We start from the raw sequence: 22583 nt of genomic DNA on the forward strand, positions 1-22583 counted from the left end.
TGCGGCAGAATCAGGAAGGTCGATCCTCAGGGCAGAGGTTGAGGCTGAGGGTCTGAAATCAGCCTCAGCTGCACCTCCTCCTGGTCTATAATTGGGGCCATGATCTCCCGAGGGTCTGGCCAGCTGATGGATTACAGGCCGCCTGCACATTCGGAAGTCTGTTTGGAAAGAATATATTAAAGCAAAGAAAGCAACTGTTTTGAGAGATAATTGATGGAGACTAAAGACACACGGGTTGACAACGAGGAGGACCTGCCCGGCAGGGGCCTGGGGATCCGGGGCCTGGGGATCGGGGCAGGATGGAAGAGCAGACACGCCCTGTGCAAACCCTTTAGGAATCCCGAGCCCAAGCGAGATTTCTCCCGCATTCAGAGCAGGGAAGGAAAGTCAGCTGATAACCCTCGTCTGTTATTAACAGTTTCATACCAGACAATAAGCATAGTTGATTAACCCACAGGCCCTAAACAGTAAGAGAGGAATCCCCTGAATTCCCCCTCTGTGAGCCCTGAGCTGCCAGCGGGCAGAGAACTGGCAGGCCTCTGTCTCGGTTCTCTGAGGGCGGTGGAGCGAGAGTGACCTTTCATTTTTGGACAATGATTCCAACGGGATCTCGACACGTCTTCTCCTTGATCCCAGATAAGAGAAGTGGAGACTGCTCGCTCCTCTGAATGATCTGTTGTGATTGTGAGGGGAGCGAGCATGTTACCAGGCCCCGGGCCCACACAGGGTCAGCTTGGCGGTCCCCCTTCAGTCTGGAGAAGGGGGCGGCCTCTGCATGTGGAGGCAGGGAGGCCTTGTCCCTCACGAGAGACGACTTGTTGGCAAGAGAGGAATGCGCACCTTGAGCTGAAGGCTCTGCAGAGGCAGGCCCCCTGCTCTCCTGCGCCCCAGGTGTGGGAACTCTCGGAAAGGGGGGGGAGGGGCGGCACCCTCGGAAAGGGGCGGGGCCTGTGGCACCAGACAGCCCCCCTCCCCCCTCCTTCAGTCTCCCATCAGCTATCAGGCGCGCTCACTATCCTGCTCCCGTGGGGCCTTGGCCACGTGGGGTCTGGGCCCCGGGACCTCTCTTCACCAGCCTGTGCTCCGCCTCCCTCACACTTAGGACCCCTGGGAGTCGGCCTGAGAGCTGGACGCTGGGCTGGGAAAAGCCCTGGGAAACACTGTCCCCGGTACTGGAGCCTCGTCCCCTCTCGCCAAACCAGGGGGGCAGCGCAGGGAACCCACACCCTACTGGGCCCTGGCCGCCTGACCCCCCAACAGGGGCCCTGGACTCGCACCTCTGGAAGGACGCCCCGCATTCCCAGCCCCTTCGCTCGGGTCTGCCGCCCCTACTTCCCGAGCACCCGCAGGGCCGCTGGGCAGGGTGCATGCTGGCCTAGTGCACAAGCTGAGGGTGTGAGGCTGGAGCAGGCTTCCGAGGCAAGCAGCCCCGTTTCCTTTCCGTTTGTGCTGAAAATAGCCTTGATTGGCCTACTGGGACCTAATGTGCTTGTCCTAAAAGGTCGCCACCAGGTCAAGAAAACCACCCCAAGGGTCCTCGCCCCAGACGACGTGTGTTGCGGCCTCCTGTCCACAAGGGGTGCCCACGGGCACCAAGCAGAGGTGCCTCTCGGGGACAGAGTGCTGGTCAACCCCAGGCCTTCTTTCTGATAAAGAAAATCGGGCAGCAGAGCTCTCACAGCCCTGAGTCCAAAACCAGAGATGTCAAGAGTTCCTCTCCAAGACCACCTTTTATAGCATCCAGGTCAATAAAGAGATTGCTTTTTGTTTGTTTTTTAAAGAAAGCAATGGCATGTGTTCAGGGAATTATTTCTGGGGAGCAGGAAAGCTCTTTATTGAAGATGTGTGGCTTCTGATCAGGGGCAATGGTGCTTTGAACACACAGGAGGGTGGGCTCTCGGGGGGACCCCTGCCAGGCCAGGCCCTGGGGGGCAGCTGGAAGAGGGGTAGACACCTCTCTTCCATCCCGTCTGGGAGGCAGGGAGATGCCAGCTGTCCATGCGCCAAGTCTGAGGGGACAGCGGCCGTGGAGCCCACCAGGCACAGGACGGTGGGCCACGCGGGGAGCAGGAGGTGGTGGAGGAGAGGGGCTGGGAGTTAGGAAGCGCCGCGCGGGCAGTCTAGGGGCTGCTCAGGAGCTATTTAGGGAAGCAGAGTCCCCCTCGAGAGAAGCGGGCCGTGAGCCAGGAATGAGCACCATGCCCCCAAAGAAGACTGCTTAAACTCGAGTCTCTGCAAAGCACTCTGACACCAACACAGACACAAGGAAAGAGCCTGCGGCTAACAGAGAAGCCAGCCCTGGGGGTCCAGAGCTCCTCCTCCGCTCCGGGACCCCAGGCGCCTCCCAGCTGCCTGGGGTCAGCACCCACCTCCTCCTTGGAAAAGGACTCAGGAAGAAACGCAGCGCCCCCACTTTCGGGCCCGGCCCCTCACTGTACCTGGGGACGGGGACCCAGGTCCACCCACCCAGCACCTGTAGCCCTGAGCCCCCCAGCCTGGCCTCCCAGCCCCACTCCAAGGTCGCCCCGTGCTTCCCCACTCCGCCCATACGCCCCAGCACCTCCCCTGGGCCTGCCTCACCAGGCTCTGGTTGCAGCCCTGCTGGGCGGTTCCCTCTACAGACGCGGACAGGTCCCGTCCTTCTCGGCGAGTCCGGAATGCCAGGGACTCACTGACATGGCAGAGGAGGATGTAATGAACGTTCTTCTCGCTCAATCACACTCTTTCTGTTCTTCATGGTCGGTGAGTTCCTCGGCATTGCCCTACCTTTTCTGTGTCCCCCACCCCGACCACCCCCCACCCCTCGGCCAGCAAATATGTTTTAAGTCTTCAAGAATGCTTTCTCCTCCCTCAATTAGTCCTTCTTCATTCCATCCCATTTAGTTAGGGCTTTGGTGCCATACTTCCTCAGATCTCTCTGGTTTCAAGGCCTCATCTGTTCCCTGAGCGCCATCTGCTTCTCTGAGGTCACTGGTTTTCTTTCCAGGAAAAGGACAGAAAGCTGAGTGCAAACTGGCTCCATCTCCGTCAGGGAATTCACTGCTCGCAGAGGACGCCTCCAGGGTGGGTCAGCTTCAGACAGCCCTCCCCCGCGTCTTCTCTCCTGAGGTTTTCAAACAGCCGTCCCTAATCTCCGGGTGGAGCGGGGCAGGCGAGTCTCCTGAAGTGCAGTTCGACCCTGGTCCTTCTGCCCCTCGAGTCTTCGGTGTCTCCCTGCATGTATCACACTTCCTAATTCCTCATCCTCACCTACTCACTACCTGTGGCCTTGGGGTGTGAGCACTGCTGAGAGTCTACACGGCTACTCCCAATCAGATTCAGATCCGTCAGTGCACACCTCTGCAGGCTCCCGGCACCCCTGAGCACGATCAAGGCCAAGGCTGATCACCACTGTGGAACTATCTCTCCCATCACCTCCACCTTTGGGTCACGCGGTGTGACAGATCCCTGGAACCCTGGTGGGCTTCTTCCCCAGTCCAGCACGTGAGAAAACGGAGCTAGAACTTCCAGGGGAATTTTAGTTAACTTGGGGAAAAGGTCTCCTATCACAAATGGACTCGATTCTCCCATAGTCAGCAGAATTTCCACTGGTTGTTTGCCTAGGGTGAGAATGTATAGCCTGCTGCAGACAGGACTCCTGGGAATCTCAACAGCTACTTCCCCTGGAGCCGGGTCAGTGCCGAGGTCAGGCAGTCAGCGCCAGCTGCCCTCACTGGAGAGCCACCTCGGTGCCCAGCTGGGTTTTATACACAGGGGGTGGGACCTCCGCAAGCTGAGAGATGGGGACCTGCAGGAGGGATGCACAGGAGGGACAAGGCCTCACCAGAGAGAAGTTAAAAACAATGAACCTGTCCACATCGCTCTCATTTACTAACCTTGAGTAGGTGCTGGCTTCCCTGGTGGCTCAGCAGTACGGAATCCGCCTGCCGGTGCAGGAGACATGGCCTGGATCTCTGCTCAGGAAGATCCCACGTGCCGAGGGGCTACTGAGCCCAAGGGCTACAAGTACTGAGCCCGTGCTCTAGGGCCTGAGAGTCGGAACCACTGAGCCCGTGCTCTGCGCTAAGAGAAGCCATGGCGATAAGGAGCTCGAGCTCGGCAACTAGAGAGAAGCCCCGCTCGCCACAACCAGGGAGAAGGCCTCGCCGCAGTGAAGACCCAGCAGAGCCAAAAACAGATAAATAAAAACAAACGTTGCAGAAAACAGTGAGCACAGTTCTCGGTGCTGACGGGAGGGCCTTCTGATCAGGCATCAGAGTGTGCTCTTCTCATCCCGGTTCCCTGTGTCTTCTGCTGCAAACCCTGCCCGCCTTGTTCACCGCATGTGATACACAGTTCTGTTCAGTTCAGTCGCTCAGTCATGTCCAACTCTACTCGACCCCAGGAAATCACAGCACGCCAGGCCTCCCTGTCCATCACACCAACTACACAAGCACCTAGGAAATGTGTGGTAACGGCAAATGAATCTCTCAAGTGTGGCAAAAGAGCTTAAACTCTAGGAACTGCGCACATTTGGAGGTCTTTTCCACAAGTGAGTTTATTATTCATTAGAATAAATTTTTGGATCATTGCCATTCGTACATAAAGGCATATTTTTTTTACCATAAACATTAATTCTATAGGATTTAGTTCATATTAGAAACCCTGGCTGAGCAACTACCAGCACAAACAGCTAAAAAAACAGTAGGTCTGGAGAATAAAACTGCAAACAAAAAGACAATTAAGTGGGAGACGTTGCTTTTAAAATCATAACACAACAAAAAGGTAGTGTACTCTACCGTCCTACCCATGTACTGTGCATCCCTGGATTCAACCGACTGTGGATTAAAAATACTAAAAAAAGGAAAAAAAATTACAGTAAGTTCCAAAAACCAAAACTTGGATTTGCAGGGTGTTGGCAACTACTTACATCGCATTTACAGTGTATTGGGCTTCCCTTGCGGCTCACCTGGTAAAGAATCTTCCTGCAATGCTGCCTGGGTTCGATCCCTGGGTTGGGAAGATCCCCTGGAGAAGGGAAAGGCTATCCACTCCAGTATTCTGGCCTGGAGAATCCCATGGAGAAGTCCATGGTGTCGCAAAGAGTCAGACACGACTGAGCGACTTTCACTTTCACTTCACTTACATTGTATTAAGTGTTATGAGTAATCTAGAGGCAATTTAAAGTATATGGCAGGATGTGTGTAGGTTATATGCAAACCTTACACCATTTTAGAGAACAGACTTGAGCATCCACCAACTTTGGTGTGAGCAGGGGTTGTGGAAATAATCTCCTGCAGAGATGGAGAGATGACTATAAATGTTTTCATTTAGATTTGCCATCTAAGACAATGCAAAATCTGAGACAGCACGCAGGACAGAGCCAAAAAGAGAATGAAGAAGTAACACGGGACGCTCTGCAACCGGCATGCTGGCCAAGCTTCTCCAGCAGAAACTCAGAAATGCCCCAGCCCTGGGGCACTCTCCTCCTGCCCCCGATTATGCGAGGCTCATCTGGGCCGACAGCAGTTCTGGAACCAGGAGCGCTCCCCGCCCCTGTTGGTTACTCATCTCCTCCGTCTCAGCTCACCTGTTGCTGCTCTAAGTAAGTCCTTGTTCCACAGTTAAGACTAAAGGCAGGAGAGGAGTGAGAGAGAAAAGCAGGAGTGAACACAGAGCAAGAACCCAAGAATCTGGGGGCCTCCTGGGTGGCTCAGCGGCAAGGAGCCCACCTGCCAAAGCAGGAGGCGTGGGTTCAGTCCCTGGGTCAGGAAGATCCCCTGGAGAAGGAAATGGCAACCCACTCCAGTATTCTTGCCTGGAGAACCCCATGGACAGAGGAGCCTGGCGGGCTACAGTCCACGGGGTCATAAAGAGTCAGACATGAGTAACAACAACAGTTGTTTAGTGACTTAACAACAGCTGAAGAATCTATTCCATGAAATAGCTACCAGATTCAGAGAAATCTGAAGACGTACAACCAAGACTCCTCAGCTTAGAGTCCTGCAGTTGGAAGAATCATCTGAGGACAAGAAATAGACACCACATTCCAAGACAAGAAGATTCCGGGGGCCTGCATGCTGGACTTTTGCCGACCCTAACACAAAGGACCCTCTTTGCCCAGCAGAGCGAGGTGCACTTGGCGGCCTGGTGGCAGTGGTGTACGCCGAGTCCTTGCCCCACGGAAGCCAGGCCCCCGTGCCAGACTCTGTCTTGATGGGGACAAGCCTCCATCAAGTTGCCCATCCCCTGCCCGGGGGGGGGGGGGGGCGGCTGTGCTCAATTCCTCGCTTACGCCTGCCCCCTGGCGCTGCCCTGGCCTTCTTGCTGCTGTTTACACCCGGGCTCCTGGGCACCCGAGAGGGACCCGTGCCGTGTGGCCCCGGCCCCTCCTCACGAGGCTCCAGGTCACTGCCGCTCAGCTTCTGCCCCAGGCTTGCTCCTTTGTCTCAGAGACGAAAGTTGCCTCCTGACCCCCCAGGAGCTGGGGGTCTGACACCCCCGACACCCACCACCCTCCAGGGCCCCTGGCTAGAGATCCCGGGAGGGACTGCAGCCAGTTCCTGCTGCGTGCCTCTGGCCCCACCAGGCCATTCTCTCTCAGGCTGGGGCTCAGGTTTAAATCTCACGATGATACATATGACCACAGAAGAAAAATGGCCTACACAGTGTGTTGTTTAGTTATGAGATTCTGTTCATCCTTAAGTAAAGTTCTAAGTGCTTTCAGATGCTGACTTACGTATAACCTGTGGGCTATTTATCCCCGGAAGACGTTCGAGAGTAAAGCTCCACTGAGCAAACATAGGCAATAGCACATGCAGCTTCTCCTCTTCCTTCAGTAATGAACTGGAGAACATGAAAGCACGTTAAACATAAAGGCACATCGCCGCCTCGTCCTTCTTTCAGCTTCAGCCCCGTTAATTTAAGAAAGCACCGGTGCTGAGAGGCCGCCCGACGACCATGAGCATCGCTGCCCACGGCTGACCCTCAGCTCACGCCATCAGAGCCGGGCGTCATCTCTCCTCCACTGGGGCACAGGGCTCTGCAGCCCCCCGGGGTGCCGGCCCTACACAGACGAGGCCAGGAGAGTCGGGGACCTCAGGCAGGGAAGGTGAGCTCGGGAGGCGGGGCCAGAGCCGCAGGGGCCCGGGGCTCCCCTGGAGTCTGTCTCAGGGAGAGAGAGAGAGAACGGGGCTCAGTGATCGGCTGGGGAATAAATGGGACCCCGAGAGGAAGCCAGGTGGGCGCGCTGAGAAAAACAGAGTTGACACGAAAGATACACGGGTTGTTTGACACCTAGAACAAGATACTCTATCAGATGCTCCAAAGTGAAATCGGAAACCAGAAATAAGCCCCCTTGGGGGTCTGTCCTCAGAATGTTCTTTGACCTTCCACCTCAAGAAGCAGCACAGCTGTGGTTGTGCTGACTCGGCCTTCCGTAACTGACGCTCCTGAAAGGACTTTATCGGGCACTTTGTTTCTTTGCTGCAGGGCAAGGCATGTGGGATCTTAGTTCCCAGACCCACAATGGAACACATGCCCCCTGCAGTGGACGCACAGACTCCCAACCACTGGACCACCGGGGAAGTCCCTTCTATTGTGGGCTTTAGAGCCACATGGCTCTATTTAAAAGGTGAACAGATAAATGAGAAAATTCAATGAGGGACGGGGGAAGGAAGGCCTAGCGTCGGGTGGACATCCGGCCCAGCCGCTGGTCTGATGAGGCTGGCCCTGAGGTCACTGAGCCGTCCTCCTGCAGGGGGGCCCCTGCTCACCGCAGCCCCACGTCCCTCACCCGCTGGGGGCTCCCCGAGGGCGTCTGTCTGCACCAGCCTCGAAGGTGAGGCTCAACATGGAAGCCAGCGCATCCGCAGCCACAACTAACACTATCAGTCAGTCCAGCCGCTCAGTCATGTCCGGCTCTCTGCGACCCGGTGGGCTGCAGCATGCCAGGCCTCCTGTCCATCACCAGCTCCTGGAGGTTCCTCAAACTCATGTCCATCGAGTCGGACATGATGCCACCGTGTCTCTATACAAATACACTACCGCAGATCATGGTCTAGAGCCTCAGGAGGTTTCCACGTATAAATCCTTTTAATTAGGAGAAAGCATTGACAAGGCAGGAAAGGCAGCACCACGCTCCAGATCCAGCAAGGAGTGAACAGGGAACAGACGTCCGCTCACAGAGTCCGTCACCATCTGCAGTCCTGGCTCCCTGCGCTCCAGAGACGGGAAGCGCTTCACACTGTCTGAGTGTGAATGGTTAGTTTTGAATTCACCATGGTAGCTTGGACAGTACAGAATCTGTCTGCAACGCAGGAGAGCCCAGTTCAATCCCTGGGTCGGGAAGATCCCCTGGAGGAGGGCATGGCAACCCACTCCAGTATTCTTGCCTGGAGAGTCCCATGGAAAGAGGAGCCCGATGGGCTACAGTCCATGGGGTCACAAAGAGTCAGACACGACTGGGCAGCTAACACTTTCACAATGACTTATGGGGCGTCCAAGGTGGCGCTAGTGGTAAAGAACCCATCTGCTAATGCAGGGGACGCAAGAAACGTGGGTTTGATCCCTGGGTCGGGAAGATCCCTGGGACAAAGGCGCGGCAACCCACTCCAGTACTCTTGGCTGAAGAATCCCATGGGGCCACATGATGTGTCATTTGTGATAAATCGGTGATTCATCAAAGGACGATCCAGGACTAACACACTTCCCTCCATCCATCAGTAAAGGTCCTTTTCCAGGCAGTGGGTCCCTGTCAGGAAAATCACTATCTCTAAGCAGAAATGCCCCAGAGGGCCTGCGACTAAGAACCACAGAAGCAGAATGCATCCCGGAACCTCGAACCTTCAGGGATAGAGAGACCCAGAGCTCAGATGGGGGAGCAGGCCCCCAGCCCCCACCAGCCACCAGCTGCCAGGCTATGGGGCAGCAAGCTGGCGCGGGATGAACCGGGAGCTGTCTGGGGAGCCCCGGCCGTGACCAGGCCTCTGAGGGTCTGCCCTCAGACTGACCTCAGGGTCCAGACACAGAAGGGCCCCCTCTTTCCCACAAGCTCCCCCTGCACTGTGGCCCAGAGCCCACTGGGCAGGGTTCCCAGCCAAGGCTGCCGGAGCCTGGGTTTTGCATGAGCAGCCCCCAAACATCCTGCAAGGGCCTCACGGGATGGGTGAGCCCACTGTGTGGGACCAGAGGCCAGGGAACCACCCAGGCAGAGCTGGGGTCCCATTGCTCCCTGCCCCAAAGGGCCCAGGGACCCCAACGGGCACCCCCATCCCCCAGGAAGCTGCACCTCCAGCCCTCCTCAGCTTCACCTCCCATTGCGAACATTTATCCAACACGTTCTCTTCAAACAACTCCATCGGTTTTCCCAGAGGGGTCCTGGGGGAGAAGAGACGTCGGCGTGGGGCGGCAGCCTGTGTCCTGCAGGGCCTGCTGCTCAGCCCCTGGGAAGATGCCCACGGAGGCTCTAACGCGCGGGCAGGAAGGCAGGGGACCCGGAGGGCCGCGGAGGTGATGGTGCCCTGGTCACCGCCACCATATGCTCCTGTCCTGCCTCCCTCCCTGCTAGACCCCAGCCCCGGCTCCTCCCTGCCCTCGGGTCACGCCAGAGCACCGCCACCCGCAGCACGCAGCCTGGCCTCCTGCACAGACCCAGGCACACCCACGGCCCCTGGCGCCCCAGCCTGCCTCCTCCTGTGCTCCTGCCTGCCCCCCGCCCCCCAGCCCATCCCGTTTCTCGAGACACACCACTTCTTCCAGGAAGTCTGCCTGGACTGCCGAAGACTATGCGTTTCTTATCTGTGTTTCCACCACGTCTGCGTCGAGCGGGGAAGGACCGAGAGGCCACTGCAGGTCACCTCTCAGGGCAGCCCTTCCCTGCGCTGCTGGAACAACCCACGTAGAAGAGAGACAGCTGGCCACGTCTCTGCACCACCGGCCCGCCTGCGCACCGCTGCTCGAGGCCAGAGAAACGGCAGTGCAGCCACCCGCCCCTCCCCTCCCCGACCCTGCTGCCGGCTCTGACACTGTAAAGGCCTCCGTCATGGCAGCCCTGCCCGCTGGCATCTGCTGCGGCTGGAGCAGGGTGGCCAGGGCCCCTGGCTTATCTCAGCGGAGCCTGACCTCAGGCCGAGAGGCGGGCGCCCTCTTCACACCCGACTCTCAGATAAGGGCCGTGACGCTGTGGACCCCACTGCACAGCCACACGCTCAGCAGTTTACCCAGTATAAGCCACTCTTATGGAGGATAACTCGGGGTTCTTTGCAGACCATTCCTGAAAGCCCGTAACCCTGTCCTGACCTGGGCATGCCCCCTGCAGCTGTGGGAGTTAGGGCCAGACTCTCAGAGGCCGTGGGATTTCCTGCCTCTAAACTGAAAAGATGGAGGTGGTTTAGAGGGAGTTTCCCAAAAACTTTGATAAAACTGCTGACGTCCGGCTGACGTCAGCCTGTTTGTTTTCCTGTGGAGCTAGTTTGCTGGATTGTTTGATTTGCATGAAGCCCAATCACTTTTATTTGCTCAGATATGGCTTCTCAGACTTTGATTTTCTGTGCTAAGAAGCGAACACAGCACGCTCACAGAAACTAAATCTGGGACTGTTGGAAGAGGGCAAGCACGTCTCTGAGCACGCAGCGCTCTGTGTGAGCGCAGCCCCATAACCGTGTTTGCCAGCATCATCTTGTAGTGTGGACCGCACGTGCGCTCACCACCAAGGATGCCAGCCTGCACGCGAGGGTCCCTTCAGTGGGAGGGGTTCATCCCTGGTCCAGACCTCCCAGCTTGGGACAAGCCGGCGGGGGTGATGGGTGCGGGGGATGGAAGGAGGTGGGGGGGGGGACTGAACGCAGGAGAGGTCGGCCCGGGCTGAGGAGGGAGCAGTGCGCTGGGTGGAGGGGCGATCCTCCTCCTCCTCTGCCTGCCCTTCAGAGCTGCGGTGTCTCCCTGCTCCCCAGGGCTGTGCGCCAGGGCATCTGGGGGTGGGAAGGACCCTGAGTCTGCTGGAGCCGCTGCACCGGGGGGACCGGGGCCAGCCTAGGGCAGGCTGCACCCTGCCCCCACAGTCCCCCCCAGGACACTGCGTTCCCACTGGTGAGCCTCGCCCCTGCGGAGGGCAGGGCCTCCTGGAGAGGCCGGCGGTGACCCCTGGTCCCAAGTGAGTTCTCGGGGATCCCCACCACGCCCACTCTTGGCCGCTCAGCAACGGGCAGAAGTGATTATTCACCACCGGGGTTTGAGGGAAGAAAGACGGCTGATCGAGGGGAAGGTGGTGACGTGATACCTGGGCAGGGGTGGGTGGTGCAGGAGAGGCTGGCAGAGTGCAGCTGGGGTGGCAGAGGAAATGCCCAGGTCAGCTGCCCAACACGATCCCATACTCGAGGTGAGCTTGGGAATGAGCTTACACCCACCGACATACTCGCCTCGGTTTCCTCATCTGTGAAATGGGAGAGTAACTGGCACTCCTGAGAGTCAGGAGGAATAAACGAGTCGTCATGCGGAATGCAGTCAGGACCGTGCCTGGTGCGTGGCTAACACCTGTCTCTCAAGCGAGGAATCTGAGCAACAAGGATTTACTGCACAACACAGGGATTTATGCCTGATATGTTGTAGTAACCTAAAATGGAATATAATCTGCAAAAACCCCAATTTGCTCGTATACACCCCTGGAACTAACACAATATTCTAAATCAACTATCCATCAGTTCAAAAAAAAGAACCTTGGATTTTACCTCAATTTCACTTTCCAGACACAAGATCTAAGGCCCAAAGAGACCAACTGGCTCTGCTAACATCACGGAGTCAGCGAGCTGGGGAGAGGCCTGGGGGGGAGGCGGCCCAGGAGGCGTTAGTGGTAAAGACCCTGCCTGCCGATAATGCAGGTAGATTCGGGTTGGACCCCCAGCTCAGGAAGAGCCCTGGAGGAGGGCACAGCAGCCCACTCCAGTGTTCTTGCCTGAGAATCCCATGGGCAGAGGAGCCTGGCGGGCTGCAGTCCAGGGGGTCACAAAGAGTTAGAAACGACTGAACGACTGAGTGCCTATATAAGACCCAGGGATGGAACCCAGGCCTCCCTCACGGCAGGCGGGTCCTTCACCAGCTGAGCCGCCAGGAGACCCCATCTTATATATAGTGAGGAGTGCGTACACGTTACCGGCTTCCCAGGTGGCTCAGTGGTGAACCACCCGCCTGCCCACGCAGGAGACACAAGAGATGCCGGTTCAATCCCTGGGTTGGGAAGATCCCCTGGAGAAGGGAATGGCAACCCACTGCAGTATTCTTGCCCGGGAAATCCCATGGACAGAGGAGCCTGGCGGGCTGCAGTCCGTGGGGTCACACAGAGTCGGACACGACTAAGCGACTGGGCACAGCACCAATATTAACCCCAACCTCCTAATCTATCCCCCTCTGCTCCTTTCCACTTTGGTAACTGTAAACTTGTTTTCCATGTCTGTAGGTCTGTTTTACAAATAAGTTCATTTAAATAAGCTCCCTGCATAATTCCTAAACAAATATTTGGTACCTCTAAAGGAACCATCCACTCATAGCTCAGGGAGGACCTTCCAGGCCCTCACTGCCAGGGGCTGAGCCCAGACCCCGGGCGGGGTGCTGGGATGGTGGGTGTCCATCTGCCCTGGAGGGCGCCCCCTGCTGCAGAGAGAGGTGGTCACCGGGGAAGCCACCCGCCAAGTTGGTCCTGAGCCTCCAGGCTGACTGACGGGCAGTTGGGGCAGGACTACCAGCACCTCTGCAGCCCTGGTCCCGCTGGCAGAGCCTGGAGTCCTGAGCACGTCCCTCTCTGGGTCCTGGGAGGTGCCCAGGCCAGGGAAGGCCCACAGCGGGAGTGGAGGGGGAGGATAAAGGCGAGATACCGGACAGCCCTGCCCCACGGACGCAACGGCCCGGGTCAGGGACCCCTCTCACCCGTGATCCCCTCACAGCCTGGGCCCGTCATCAGCTCCACTGCTGGCAGCCCTGCTCGGAGGCTCTCACACATACAGGAAGCACCCGAGCAGAGCCTTGCTCTTGCACGGGGTCTGCTCTGGGACCCGGCCCACCCCAGCCGCAGGGCTGACATGCGACAGGCCCGCCGGCACAGAAGGCCACCGGACCCCGGTGTGTGGCGGAAGCAGACGCTGACGAGCCCAGACACCGTATTATGTGGTGATGGCCGTGGACGGCTCTGACGGCCTCAGACCCTCTAAAGACGGCCACCTGCCCAGCGTCAGAGGCACAGGCACCCCGGCGCCCCGCCCCTGGAGGCAGTGTCTCTGGGCGTGGCTTCCCTCTCTGTGGGAGGTGGGGGCTTGTCACGGGGGCTGGGCTGCCGGGGGCGGGGGTCTCTGCCCTGCAGTTGCCCTGCGTGGGCTGCACTCCGGTTTCACCAGCATCTGGGTAACTGAGTGACTCGCCTCCTCTGGAGAAACCTCCACCTTTTCATCTGTAAAATGGGAGCACAGGCCCTACAGAGCAGACACTGCTCCTCTCCACGGCCAGTCCTCATCTCGGACGTGTGAAGACACACGTGGTGTGGGGAGACAGGAGCGGCCCTTTCCGTGCTCTCTGAACATTCCTGCTGAGGACGGATGCTCACAGGCCTTCCCACCTGACTTGCCCATCTCCATGGCTGTGTTTTATAAAGAACATTGGTTGAAAACATGAAATAAACAGGGGTTCACTTGGTCGTAAACAGTGTACAGCATCGACGACTATCAACAGCAGGGTTTATGTGTTTTCCTGGGGGCTTTACACATAAGACGACCCAGGCGATGCCAGTGGGAAGCCCGTAGTCTGTCGTGATCAGCGTGTGTGCAGCTCTGACATGTGAGTCGTGCGTGTTTCGTGCTTTCCATGCTCAGCCGTGTCCGACTCTTTGTGACCCCACGGACGGTCGCCCACCAGGCTCCTCTGTCCATGAGATTTCCCAGGCAAGAGTGCTGGAGTGGGTGTACTTCCTTCTCCGGGGGACCCATTTTCCTTCTCCGGGGGCCCACTTTCCTTCTCCGGGGGCCCACTTTCCTTCTCCGCGGGACCCACTTTCCTTCTCCGGGGGCCCACTTTCCTTCTCCAGGGGACCCACTTTCCTTCTCCACGGGATCTCTCTGACCCAGGGACGGAACCTGCATCTCCTGCACTGGAGGTGGATTCATCACTGCTGAGCCACCAGGGAAGTCCCCTTATCCACAGACTAGAAGAGCGAGAACCATGGGGAGAGGGGAGGAAGCTGCCCAGGCCACAGGACCCTGCACCATTCAAGATGCTCCAGGAAGCTGTGCTGACCAGTGAAACCATCCCCTTGATCTGGGACCAGTAACGGGACAGAGAACCACAAATGAGCCAGGATGCGCTTAAAGCAAACGGCATGTGAGAGGAGGAGCTGGAGAGGCAGGTGTGAGGGTCCCGGAGACCAAGCCCCCAGACCAGGCCCAGACCAGCCGACCGTCAACCCCCAGGACCTGCCGTCTTAGGGAAGGGAGCGCAGGGAGGAGAGGAGAAAAGCAGGATAAAACAGGAAAGTGGAGAGAACGACAGGAAAAACAGAGAAGAAGTGAACACAGCTTCCCCTGACCGGATGCTCAAGCTCCAGACAGACTGAGGTCTCCCCTCACTGGAGTGGCACCACGGGCCGCCCCCTGCAAGCACACAGCGAGGGAGCAGGCACACTGGAGCACCCGGGCATGAGCGAGGTCACGAGCAAGATCAAGTAATGGGACAGAGGGCGTCCGCTCCGCAGGACGGGACGCTCCGGCGAGGGAAGGTGGAAAGCCGAGCAGAAATAAAGGGGAACGAGACTGGGCCCAAACGGAGATAAAATGAGAAAACTGACTGTTCTAGAAATCAGCCTCACAGTTTCACATCAGATAAAATAAGAAGAGGTGGCAAAAAGGCTTATAAACGTCATGCACGCCTTTGAAAATCCATCACCCAAAGTGACCAGCCAGTTTGGCTCCCAAATAGGACCGGGCATCATTTTGAAAAGAGAGCCGTGGCCCCTCCCGAGGGCTCCTTCATGACGCAAGCCGGGGTACTTACTAGCAATGCCCCGTAGACTCTGGAGAAGGCTTGTCGCAGGCGGGAGAGCATGTCCCCTCTTGGGAAGGGAGGTCAGCTGTGCTGGGGAGCCACACAGCCTCCCCCTCAGGCATGTAGGCTCTGACTCCTCCACGTGGCACAGAATGAACCTCCAAGAGACGTTTGTAAACATTCAGGCCAGTTCTCGGCGGGCATCACCCCAGAGATGGGGGGGCGGGGTAGCGATGGCACGGCCCTGCTTCCTCAGGGCAAGGGTAAGTCAGAACCGCGTTTAGTAACTGACTTAATCGAGCGGCCCGGGGTCATCTGCTTAATATAGGGCCTGCTCTTTCCACGGGGTGGCCAGCTCGCCAAGGCTGGCCACCTGCTCTGCTGCCAGCCTGTCCGTCCTGAGCGAGCCACTGGCGTGCAGCCAAGGGGGCGGGCAGCTCGGGGCGGGGGGCACTGGTCCCACCACCGCGTCCAGTGTCCAGGTCCCTCCTCTCACCCAGGAGGCTGCAAAGCGGCCACTAAGGAAGGGATTCTCAACGTCGCTGTAGATACTGTTTCTAGGCATCTTTTTCTCTGAGACACTAATCTTGTCATTTTGAAACCGACCTCCTTGCACCCTGGGGAGCGCCTCCTCCGAAGAAATGTAACACAGCAAGGACTTAGCCAAGAGGCCACACAGCTCAACCACGAAGCCACGGAGGATTCCCTGTTCCTTGTGTCCAGGCTGCCCTCCTGAGTCTCCGAGAGCAGAGCCTCTCTCCAGACCTGTGGCTACAAGCATCTAATTGTTCACAAAATGTCCCCAGCAGTTTTGTAACGATATGGGTTTTAAAAAGCCCAAACCTACACCATTAGCATTGCACTCACCGCCCTTGGACGGGACACGGTGGGCTAATTCAACCTCACGGTGTTCTGTTTCCTGGTTAGCACAGCAGGTCCACCAATTTGAAATCTCAGCCACAGCCGCGGTGCTTTGCCAAGAACAGCTTAATCGGTGCTAGCAATTTCAGGAGAAAGCGGCAAAATAAAAGCAATTCAAAAGGGAGGGGACATATGTATTCCTATGGCTGATTCCTGTTGATGTTTGGCAGAAACCAACACAATTCTGTACAGCAATTATCCTTCAGTCAAAAAAATACAGAAATTTAAGAGAGACAATAAAGGAACTCACACAACAGCTCCTCCTGACGCCGGGATAAGGGATCTGCGTCACTCCCCTGGGCGTCTGCTTCCAGCCTTCCCCACCTGCTCTTCCCCAAACTTCCCTGGGAAGGCTCCTGGTGGGAGCAGACTGGGTCTCTTTTTTCAGGTCAAGCTGTGTGCCGTGTTGGATCTCGCTCCCCCAGCAAGGGTCAAACCTTGACCACTGGATCATCGGGGAAGTCCCCAGATGGGAGTTTCAGAAACAATTCTCTTTTCCTTCTCATTAGGACCACAGGAAGCTGCAGCGCCTAAGCTGTGCACTGAGAATGCCTCCTGGGAGCTACCTCCCTTGCACTCCGTCACCCTTCCCACTTCATACGCCCTGGACGCGTCTGACCTCAAGGCTCGTCCTCCTCGACACACCGTCTCCCCCAGCCTCTGCTCGGAGGGACCTCTCCCGCCCCCTCCCTCATCGGCTTCCCCTCGGCGACTCACGGAGTCTCGTGTGGCCACAGGCCCTTGGCTCTGTCTCCCCGACGGGCACGTCTCTCTGAATCTGCTAAACGTCCAGTCACTTTCTAACCGCAGCTTACCTCACCAAGCAAAATGGTCAAAGCCCTGTCATCACCCATGTTATCAGCCTCGGTTTACAGCCCTGGGAGCACCTATCCACAGGCCGACGTCACGGCTCTGCATGTTGGTTAAAACCCGCTTTCCCACTTACGTCACGGCAGGAACAGCCGGACATTCTGAAGGTTGCTCATCTTCCCGCGTTACGCTGTGGGCCACGAGGTCGGGGCCACAGCTTTGTCTGGACTGACACCCTGATCTTGCACGCAGGCTTCAATTCACGTGAACTGAGACCAATATTTATAAATTCAAAGACTGTAAATATTAACTTCCTGAGGAAGTAAAGAACATGATTTTACCGAGTTGCTGACGGAACTCAGCGGCTAGACCGCAGACAGCACGCTCATCAGAGGCGCAGCCTCGGAGGGGAGTGAGTCTACCATCAGAGCTAAGACAGGTCAACTCCGTGTCACAGGAGAAAGGCTGTCCTCCGGAGGGGCCATCAGTCGCAGACTCCGCGTCATGCACGACACAGCTTTTCTTCTCAACTATCCCCCTTAGTTGCTCAAGATTTCTTCACGAAAGAAGAAGAAGAAAAAGTGACACGCGGCAGGGGAAATCAAAGAACCCGGGTTTTGCGTAGAAGGATACAAAGCTCTTTTCCTGTGATTACAATTCAGAAAAGCTGGCAGCTTCTGACCTCTTTTCTATAATCCGATTAACCTACAGCATGCCTTTCTGCTTTAAGGTGTGAATTTTCTCCACTCAAGGAAAAACAAGAGGAGGATGGAATAAATTATGAGACTAGGAAATGCAACTGATTAAAAAATGGAAGAGCTTGGCATCTCTTCCTCAGGGAACATTTGTTTTAGGGATCTACTTTCCATTCTTCTAACTGCTGTCTTCAGAAGAACTTTAATTTTGGATATAATTTTCAGCTTTTGGAAGAATTTTGGCTCGTGTTTGTCACGATTGAGGAATCGGAAGTTAATTTTACATAAGAGATGAGCGCTGCGTCTGGAAAGAACCACACGCATCTCTCAAATAATTAGGGTAAACTCAACCTAAATAACAGACACAAACACCCCTCACACTTACAAGATCTTTAGCTAGAGGAGCCAGAGCAGGTGTTGCTCACGCATAGTCTGCAGGCAGGGTGGGTCAAGGTCAGTTTCTCTTTCCAGAAGACCCGTGGTCAGCATCCCCCACCACCTGGCCTCTAGACAAGCAAACGGCGTCTAGACACTTGCAAGCTGCCTGTGGAACACAGCGGCTGTGCTGGGGGCACATGTTTTATAAAATGCAGGTTCTCCGCTGGAGCTGGGACTGACGACGCGGGAACATAGCATAAAAGCTGCAGTGGACCCAGGCAAACGTCGCCAGCACATGGCGGTTCCAAGTCCCCGCACTGGACACCGACACGGGAGGGCAGGGCAGGATGCAGAGGCGTGCTCTTCCGGCCCCACGCGGTCCCCCTTGGTCCTATTCGGTCACGTGTTCAGTCGTGAAAGCGTCTATGTCACAGGGGCCTCCTGGATCTTTGTCAGAGGAAACAAGCAGAGACGGTCCGGCACGCCCGCCCTGAGGCCGCCCACCTCTGTCCCCGCCTGCAGGGCCAGCCTCCCCACTCCACCCCCTGCTCGTCCACCAGGCTGCCGGCGCCTTTCTCTTCACTACAGTGAAGTTCGTGCACACCGCAGCGTATTTCATGTTTTAGGAATTTAACGCGTGTTTCTCCACACAAGGGTATCTTTACTAGGATTGCCTTTGGGCGGAGGGGTGGTGAGGGGTTAGTGCTCTGGGCTTCCCAGGTGGCGCTAGTGGTAAAGAACCCGCCTGCCAGTGCAGGAGACATAGAGATGCAGGTTCGATCCCTGGGCCGGGAAGATCCCCTGGAGGAGGGCATGGCAGCCTACTCCAGCATTCTTGTCTGGAGAATCATGGACAGAGGAGCCTGGTGGGCTACAGTCCGTGGGGTCGCAGAGAGTTGGACACGCCTGAGTGACTGAGCACCTCGCGCTCTGGTTACAAAGATTGCAAGGTTTTGTGCATTCGATCCCAACACCGCATTTCCCCAAATCCTTGCTATTTTCAGCAGATGATTTTGCACGATTCAAGGTTTCTCAAGAACACGTGTAACTTTACAGAGAGATAATCCATTCTGGAAAACTTCAAAGGCAAAATAGCCCATTGCATTCAGCGGCTCACTGACTCCAGTTATGCTGGTGGATGTATGGAGTTACAATTCAAGCGCCTAAAATATATTCACTTTTTAATAGTTCATGTTTGTTACTAAGACTCTGAGGAGTTTGTAGCGATTCACTTATCTAGACCCTTAGGTGCAACTGCTACACTTCTGATGCACTGTTTAGCCCTTAGGAACAAACCTTTCTGCCTGAATGGGAGCCGCTTCAGTTTCCCCTGCAAGACCATCACCTCTGAAAACTGGGTATTCTGATCTTTTCAGGTCATTTCTCACTGTGTCTGATCACGGCTTCTGTTTCTGCTGTTCTATCCCATTCCCCCTAGAACATCTAAAATCCTGAAGCTCACACTGGCTTCCCAGGGGTCCCTCCCACCCGCTTTCACTGAAGCCCGAGTCTAGGCTGAGCCAGACCCTCCTCTGTGCAGCATCTATGCAGCTTCCTATGCTGAGCCTCTGGGAAGCACGTCAGTGTGACTTAGGGCAGAGTCAGCACCTCTTACCGTGTCCCCTGCCCCAAAGTGGTGCCCAGCCAGCCGCGCAGGCCAAGAGCAAGCAGACATCTTGACCTTCCGGGCCATCCCTCCCACCCCCCGCCCCGTCTATCACCAACCCCCACCAGTCTCCCTCTAAGCCATTCTCCAACGACTCACCGCCCTTTGTCTCCACCGCCACCCACCCTCCTGACACAGGCTGCTGTCTCTAGGACATGGGCCCCTGCAGAAACCCCTCGCTGGACCCTCCAGATGCAGTGGCCAGAACCACCCCAAAGAAATGGCCCTCTGAGCATGTCACTGTTAGGGGACACACACTGACTGAAGCCGCCCCCTGGTCAGGCACCATGTCACCATCTGCATGAGCTGTTTTACGACAGGAGGTCCTGGAAAGGAACATGGAACTAATGAGCTCCCACCAACCAAGAGAGTTCACGAAAAGTCAAAAGGAGACAACACATGTCCGACCACCTCCCAGAATCCTCCTCGCCGGCATCCATCTTGGCTGAACAAGGCGTGTGCCACCAGGAAGGACTCTGAGTCAGAATGATTGGCTGAAGACAACCCTTAAACTAATCCCATCACCATAAAACCCGAGACTGCGAGCCTCGTGGCAGAGCAGTCCTCCTGGGTTCCCTCACTCTCCTGCTCTGCGCCCAGGTGCCCTTTCCCAATAAAATCTCTTGCTTTGTAAGCACATGTGTCTCCTTGGACAATTCATTTCCGAGTGTTAGACAAGAGCCCAGTTTCAGGCCCTGGAAGGGGTCCCCCTTCCTGCACCACCCTCCACCTAAGCTCCTTCAGAAAACTCGGAGTGGAAGAAAACATCTTCAATGTGGCCACGTTCCCAAAACATCGAGCAGATTTCACAGTTGGTGGAAAAATTTAAAATCAGAATCAAGCATTCTCATTAACATGACAACTGTTTAACAAAAGTCCTTACAACACAGTGAGACAAAAGGCTAGGGGGAGAGTGGGGGGAAGGAGCTGGAGGGGAGGGGGGTTAGAAAAGACAGGAGTGGCGGACGGTTTGGAAGGGGGGAGTTGAAAGAATTCGCAGATTCTTATGGGCAGATGACACGATCCTAACCACAGAAATTCCAATAGAACAGAAGGGCTTGAAACTAATGAAAGTCCAAAAAGATTGAGGGATATAAAATCTGCTTAAAAATCAATAGCATTTTTCTAGGCCTACAATAAACAAAGTCTTTACCAAACTTATATGTCAAAATTTTATCAGTTACTTTTTCCATGTCAGTAATCAGATGATGTACTTATCCTACCTAATGTTATTTTACTTAATGTAAAAGACAGAAATCAATCAGGAAATAGAAAAATTATGAAAACAGTTTGGAGCAAGAGAAATCTACATGACTAGAAAGCATGACCTTCTCATGAACTGAAGACATCCTCAACTCACTAGATGTTCAAGCTGGTTTAGAAAAGGCAGAGGAACCAGAAATCAAATTGCCAACATCTGCTGGATCATCGAAAAGGCAAGAGAGTTCCAGAAAAACACCTATTTCTGCTTTATTGACTATGCCAAAGCCTTTGACCGTGTGGATCACAATAAACTGTGGAAAATTCTGAAAGAGATGGGAATACCAGACCACCTGACCTGCCTCTTGAGAAACCTATATGCAGGTCAGGAGGCAATGGTTCGAACTGGACATGGACCAACAGACTGGTTCCAAATAGGAAAAGGAGTATGTCAAGGCTGTATATTGTCACCCTGCTTATTTGACTTATATGCAGAGTACATCATGAGAAACACTGGGCTGGAAGAAGCACAAGCTGGAATCAAGATTGCCGGGAGAAATATCAATAACCTCAGATATGCAGATGCACCACCCTTATGGCAGAAAGTGAAGAGGAACTAAAAAGCCTCTTGATGAAAGTGAAAGAGGAGAGTGAAAAAGTTGGCTTAAAGTTCAACATTCAGAAAACTAAGATCATGGCATCCGATCCCATCACTTCATGGCAAATAGATGGGAAACAGTGGAAACAATGGCAGACTTTATTTTGGGGGGCTCCAAAATCACTGCAGATGGTGACTGCAGCCATGAAATTAAAAGACGCTTACTCCTTGGAAGGAAAGTTATGACCAACCTAGACAGCATATTAAAAAGCAGAGACATTACTTTGCCAACAAAGGTCTGTCTAGTCAAGGCTATAGTTTTTCCAGTAGTCATGTATGGATGTGAGAGTTGGACTGTGAAGAAGGCTGAGCGCCAAAGAATTGATGCTTTTGAATTGTGGTGTTGGAGAAGACTCTTGAGAGTTCCCTGGACTGCAAGGAGATCCAACCAGTCCATTCTAAAGGAGATCAGTCCTGGGATTTCTTTGGAAGGAATGATGCTAAAGCTGAAACTCCAGTACTTTGGCCACCTCATTGCGAAGAGTTGACTCATTGGAAAAGACTCTGATGCTGGGAGGGATTGGGGGCAGGAGGAGAAGGGGAAGACAGAGGATGAAATGGCTGGATGGCATCACTGACTCGATGGACATGAGTTTGAGTGAACTCTGGGAGTTGGTGATGGACAGGGAGGCCTGGCGTGCTGCGATTCACGGGGTCGCAAAGAGTCGGACACGACTGAGCGACTGAACTGAACTCAACTCACTATACAGAGAGTTTTACATTTCTTGTCATGAGAAAAAATAAGGAAAGGAGAAAAAAATCAGGAAAAAAATAAGATAAGGAGATGTCACTTTACAACCATCATATAAAATTTTAATGTGTAACTGCACCAGGAGTTGGTGAGCACACAACTCGTCACGGTCATGCACAGGTCCCCATGTCGCCAGGGCCTGTGAACTGGACCTTATCAAGTAAGGGTGAGGTCTTCAGGGTGGGTCCTGATCCAACAGGACTGGAGCCTCTTTCTGAACGTTTTCTTCCTCACTTGGCTCCGTCGGGCCTGAGCTGCAGCACCTGGGACCCTCACTGAGTCACGTGGGACCTTTCACCGTGGCTCACGGGCGCTCTCACTGTGGCCCACAGTTTCAGTGGCCACAGCGCCTGGCCTTAGCTGCTCCCCGGCATGTGGGATCTCAGTTCCCCAACCAGGAATGGAACCCGTGTCCCCTGCATTGCAAGGCAAATTCTTAACCACTGGACCACGAGGGAATCCCTAGACTGGAGTCCTTCTTACAAGCAGAGAGACACAGGAGGAGGA

The 22583-nt window shown here is 55.3% G+C and overlaps 1 protein-coding gene and 1 long non-coding RNA gene across 6 annotated transcripts in view; both read right to left on the reverse strand.

Annotated features, from left to right (window-relative positions):
• The window catches only part of RPS6KA2 (ribosomal protein S6 kinase A2), a 334483-nt gene that overhangs the window by 205815 nt on the left and 106085 nt on the right, over positions 1-22583 (reverse strand). Inside the window, exon 1 of one of the 5 annotated variants that reach the window (XM_069599352.1) lies at positions 16865-17020. The exons of 3 other annotated variants lie outside the window; for them this stretch is intronic. In XM_069599352.1, coding sequence (XP_069455453.1) covers positions 16865-16888 — 24 coding nt within the window. In that variant the 5' untranslated portion in view covers positions 16889-17020. Of the gene's footprint in view, positions 1-15006; positions 15263-16864; positions 17021-22583 lie in introns of those variants that run through there. One more of the 5 variants, XM_069599351.1, reaches the window with a different exon arrangement.
• Positions 8051-10376, reverse strand: LOC138445407 (uncharacterized). The gene is made up of 3 exons (XR_011258857.1): positions 9727-10376; positions 9291-9357; positions 8051-8731 (listed from the first exon to the last, which is right to left on the reverse strand). It is a non-coding gene; the product is annotated as an uncharacterized lncRNA (long non-coding RNA).

The sequence above is a fragment of the Ovis canadensis genome, chromosome 8 (assembly GCF_042477335.2).
Source record: "Ovis canadensis isolate MfBH-ARS-UI-01 breed Bighorn chromosome 8, ARS-UI_OviCan_v2, whole genome shotgun sequence".
In the NCBI taxonomy this organism is placed as follows: Eukaryota; Metazoa; Chordata; class Mammalia; order Artiodactyla; family Bovidae; genus Ovis; species Ovis canadensis.